We start from the raw sequence: 5,286 nt of genomic DNA, 5'->3' as shown, positions 1-5,286 counted from the left end.
TGGAAAGGCCAGTGGTTGAACCTCCCAGATCTTCTGCAGCAAGAAGGCCATGCAGTCTGTGCCGCCAAGATCCGTAGCCAAGGAAACCCTACAGGGCCGCTCCCCTGTCTCCCAGGCTTGCTGAGTCAGAAAGGGTTCGGTGGGAGTGGGCTGGGTGGGGTTTAATCAGAACAGGAGCGATCGCCAGGTCTTTGCTCTCGCAGGATTCAGACCCTGACCTATGGGCAGCCAAGTGGTTTTCCACGGCATCGCCCAAAGGACACAAACCTGAGAGAGTGACAACTCCACAGAGATTCCGTTCCTGTTGTGACCAAAAGACCAGCTTGGGAACCAGATAAAATCCTGGATTCAATTCAAAGGACACCTTTTTAAGGACAAAGGGGCTTCACCAATCTGTGGGGGGAAACAACAACAAACAGAATTGAGAAGGTGATGGCAGTGGCCAGCCCTTCCTTTATTGAACAGTTACCCTCAGGGAGGGCAGCCTAACCCAGAAAGCTGCTTTTGTCCTGAGGGGCATTTGCTGATCTGCAGAAACAGCTAGAAACTTTGCTGCCTTCTCCAGGAGGTGGTGGGTGGGGGCAAATGAAATGTTAACACACAGGGCCTTCCAAAGGAGCAACCTGTGACAAATCCACCCCCCACCCCCCCGCTTTAAGTTGGGGTCGCCAGGGCCCAGCCCAGCCGGGCAGCCTGGCTTATTATCACCGGGAGCGCTCTCGGGCTGAGGGGGCTTACAGGCCGCGGAGGAAGCATAGCAGTGTTCCTGCTTTAGAGGAAGCTGCCATCCTTTCTTTGTGTCTCCATGTATTCCTACACACTCATTCTCCCAGCCGACAACGACCACATGGCCAGAGATAAGCCCACACCCAAGGAAACCAAACACCAAGGGGGAGGGCCAGCAGAAACGAGAGACAAGCTGGCTCACAGCCGGCTCACAGAGGCTGGCGACACTGGACAGCAGACACCATCTAGTATGTAGCCAAGCTAGCTAGGTTCTAGAAAACAGAACAGACGCTCGGGCATTTCAGCAGCGAAGGATAAGTAGACAGCATAATTCTCTTTTATAAAGAATTGAAATTCTAAAGCAAATACCGCTGATGGTAAGGAGTCTAATTATGGGCAAGGAGCTCCACATGGCTGGGGCCGGGGCAGACAGGTGTGCGTGCTTGGGGGTAAAGCAGGGTGCTGATCATCAGACTTTAATCGTCCAATAAAGATAGAGAGAAACAGGTGATCTTCAAACTAGGGGGTGGGTATCCGTTTCCGATATTCAGCAGCTCTGAAAGGTACCATCAGTTAGCAACAAACAGATTCCGAAATCCCAAGAGAAACAGGGGTGGAGGGAGAACAAGAAATACAAGCTCTCTCCAAGGGGGCATTATAACGGGCAAGAAGAACAGCTTCAATATCCAGTTGTATCCTTCTTGGTGCCTACTGGCATAATGGTCCATCACATACACTGGCCCTGGACAACTCCCCAGCCACCCCAATATAACTCCCACCATTCTGAGACAGGAGCCCTGGGAGTGCAGTGGCTCTGAGTGGGGCTGTGATCTGCAGTCAGGAGTTCGAAACCAACAGCACTCCACAGAAGAGAGAGGAGTTACAGTCCTGCAAACCTACAGAGGTCGTTCTACCCTGTCCAGTAGGGTGGCTATGGGCATCGGCATCCACTCGGTGGCAGTGAGCTTGGTCTTTCGGTTTTCATTCCAAGAGCGAGGTCCCCAGGTGGTGACCCAGGTAACGCACTTGACTGCTAACGGAAAGGCTGGCTTGAAGCCAATAGCAGCCCCACCCAGTCCTGTGGCGCTGCTCCTGGAAAGCTCAGACTAGGAAACCCCTAGGGTCAGGTGACTCACGGGCCCCCCCGGCAGTGACGGCATGACAAGAGAACTTCCATGACAACTTCCAAGCATTTTGGTTTTAAGCCTACTGGGGGAGAACAGGGACACTCAGCTGTCTCACAAAGGATCTGCTTGCTTCCCACCCTGTCCAGGATTCTCAACTCAAGCCATGCTAGAAATAACCATCACCCCTTGGCCAAACAGCTGTGTCACCTCCCCTCCCTCCCCAACCCCACCCCATCCCCAGCACTGGCTGCTATCTTGAAGCCCAGGGCCAGCAAGAGAAAAAAAAAAAACCAATTTGTTATCCCAGGGGAGTGTTTTTGCCCACTTTCCCCATAATCCATGTTATTCAAAACACACTATGAAAACAAGCAAGCCATCTGTCGAAGCCAAGCAGGCACCTACCGGTCTGAACGACCTGAAGACCTTCTCCAAGACTTCCTGGAGCGTCTTCTTGCCGCAGGAGGAGATGTAGTCCTGAGCCAGCTGCAGGAAAGGCAGGCAGTCCTCGCTCTCACTCCACACGTGCTGCGAGCCCACGGGAAGGGGCGGAGGGAACAAAGACACAGGTGTCATGACTCTCAGTGGGTCACGTGCCGAGAGCCACGCGGGGCGTGTTCCTTTTAACGTTGTCAGCTCGCACCCAGCAGACGAAGACCTCCTTTCTGGAGTAAAGTCAGACATTTGTGTTCGACTCATTTGCCTCGAAGGGGACCGAGAAACACACACACCAGGAAAACCTACAGTTTGGGGATCCATAACTCACCTGTAAGGGGCCCTGGTGATACAGGGGGTTGTGCTTTGAATTGCTAAGTGCAAGGTCAGAAGTTTGTTCAGACCCACCAGCCGTTCAAAGGGAGAGAGGTGTGTGTGTGTGTGTGTGTGTGTGTGTGTGTGTGTGTGTGTGTGTGTGTGTGTGTGTGCTGTCTGCTCTTGTAAGAAAAGGAGTCTTGGATAAGGTGACCAGACGTCCCACTTTTGGCGGGACAGTTCCGATTTTGAACAATTTTTTCTGCATCCCGCAGCATTTTTTAAGAAGTCCCGATTTTTGGAAAGAATGCACGACAAGCTAGGGTATACGGTTTTCCGGCTGCCATGTGGCTATTTCGCCAGGATATTATGAGTTTTATTTATCAATGGTGTCCAGCTTTCGTCCCGCTTTACCAATGTTAAAATCTGGTCACCTTAGTTGGAACCCCCTGGGAGGCGTTCTGCTCCGTCCTAGGGAGAACCTGGGATTAGGAATCGGCTTGGTAGCAGTTCCGTTGGGATTTTGGTGCTTTGAATCTCGTCTGCTGAATTTGCCGTCAGAACTAAGAAGGGCAAGGGGCGGTGGGGCTGAAATTCTACCATCCCTGGTTTCCACTATTCACCTCTCGTGGGGGGGAATGATAGCTCAACAACAGGAGGGAGGAGACGCCACCAGCCTGCACCCTCAACACTCGGGCCTCCGGCTAGGGCTGAAGGATCAATTAAGCATGGTTTGTAACTATTAACTCGGAACCAACTTTCTTTACCCCCTCAGTCTGGGGATTGGGGGGGTAGGGAGGAATGATGATGGTGCACCGATTTTAAAATAAAAAGAATAAAGAATTTAGGAGAAGTCGTCACTAAATCACCACAAAGCCTTTCAAAAGGCTCACCTTCATTTAAAATGCGTTTGAAGGGGGCAATAGACCCACAGCATCGTTTCACAACGAGACAGGGAGACTAGTTTTAGAGTTTACTTTTTCCTACAGCGAAAGCAAGGTTTTTTTTTTCCATGCAAGCTTAAGACAAGGCAAACTTCTGCCATAAATGTTGAAGGATTTGGAAGAAGCCCAAGAAGCAGGCTGGTGAGGTCTGGAGACAGCAGCCCCTGCTCTGCATATCTGAGCAAGGAGGAGCAAGAGCCAGGGGGGCTGCTGGGACCGAGCAGTACCAGTCAGAGGTCCGATGAGGGCGCAGCGCAGCAGGAAGCCGGTGCAAGCCTGGAGGGAGGAAATAGCACCGTGAGGGAGCGGCAGAGATTCAGTAGCTGGAAGCCAGGGCTCCTATCTGGAGAAACGGTCCATGTGGAGCACAAACCTACTCCTATTAATACAACCGATTTAGGGGATTGTTCTAGAACATGACATGCCTGCCACTTCCTAAACACAGACCACGCCCCGTTTCTCCTTGCAGGATCCCCCCTGAACTGCTTCTACAGACTCAGCGAGCTGCTCAGAGCTACATACGAGACAGTGACGAGGCACTCTGACAGCACCTGCACACCCCATATACCAGCATTCCCTGAATGGGAAGGCCCATTTCCGACCACAGCTGTTCTCATCCCCGACTTCAAGGATGGCTTCCTGCTCAACCTCCTAAGGACAACTGCTGGAAACTCTAGCTTTAGGGAAGAGCTCAAGCATGAGTGCTGTTTCATTGCCCACTGCTGCTGGTCAAGTCCACTCACTGAGACCCTGCAGAGTAGAACAGAGCAGGGTTGTCCTACAGGACGTCTGAGGCTGTCAATCTCCGGGGAAGGAGATTGTTACATATTTCTCCCAGGAGCAGCTGGGGGGTTCAAACCACCAACCTTTCCGTGAGCAGCTGAAGGCTTCTCCGTTTCTATTACCCGCACTGCCATTGACTTGACTGATTCATGGTGACCCGACACAGGGCTTTCAAAACTAAATCTTTACAACAGCAGATAGCCGCAACTTGCTCCTTCAGAGCAGGGCATGGGTTTGCACCTCCAACCTTGCGATTAGCAGCCCAAGGTCTAACCCATGGGACTACCAGGGTTCCATTTCAAATTAATTCCTTCACTATCAGTTGATTCCAACTCATAGCGACCCTACAGGACAGAGTTGAACTGCCCCAGTGGGTTTCCGTGACTGGAACTCTTTACAGGGGTGGAAAGCCTCGTCTTTCCCCCGAGGAGCAGCTGGTGGTTTCGAGCTACTGACTTTAATTCTTTCAAAACACTCACTGCCATCTGGTGGTTGCTGCCTCGCAGCAGCCCTGTAAGTCAGGGTAGAACCGTCCTGTGGGTTTCTGAGACTACACCTCTTCACCGGAGTGGAAAGCCTCGTCTTTCTCCTGAGAAGCGGCTGGCGGTTTCGAGCTGATGACCTTGTAGTTAGCAACCCAGTATGTAACCACTATGCCACCAGAGCTTGCTCCTTCCAGATTAATCAGTCCCTTAAACTTGTCACGCTATTCAAATGTCATGTATGAAATGGTTATTTATGGGGTCCCAAGGCATAATAGTACAACGTGCTTTTCTACCTATTCTCTCCTGGATTCTTCATCGGGGGGAAGCAGCGAGAACATCAAAGATCCACTTTCACAGACGTCCTGCTCTGCGTCCACTCCCACACTCAAAATGTTGAAAGTTCCAGTTTAATGTCAGTGATCATCCAAGTTAAAAGGATGATAAATCAAACATCGAGTACCAAGTAAAACATAC

General features: G+C 51.4%; 1 protein-coding gene across 1 annotated transcript in view; it reads right to left on the bottom strand.

The window, feature by feature from the left end:
* Positions 1 to 2,441, bottom strand: part of MTURN (maturin, neural progenitor differentiation regulator homolog) — a 21,196-nt gene extending 18,755 nt beyond the window's left edge. The window contains exon 1 of the mRNA XM_004702856.2: positions 2,256 to 2,441. Within this exon, the coding sequence (XP_004702913.1) occupies positions 2,256 to 2,426 (171 nt within the window). The 5' untranslated portion in view covers positions 2,427 to 2,441. The remainder of the gene's footprint in view (positions 1 to 2,255) is intronic.
* Between the last annotated feature and the right edge of the window lie 2,845 nt (positions 2,442 to 5,286).

The sequence above is a fragment of the Echinops telfairi genome, unplaced genomic scaffold (genome assembly GCF_000313985.2).
Source record: "Echinops telfairi isolate 266 unplaced genomic scaffold, ASM31398v2 ScPeMD7_23;HRSCAF=83, whole genome shotgun sequence".
Taxonomy (NCBI): Eukaryota; Metazoa; Chordata; class Mammalia; order Afrosoricida; family Tenrecidae; genus Echinops; species Echinops telfairi.
The sequence above is the reverse complement of the archived record's forward strand: the minus strand, read 5'-3'. Positions and strand labels throughout refer to the sequence as shown.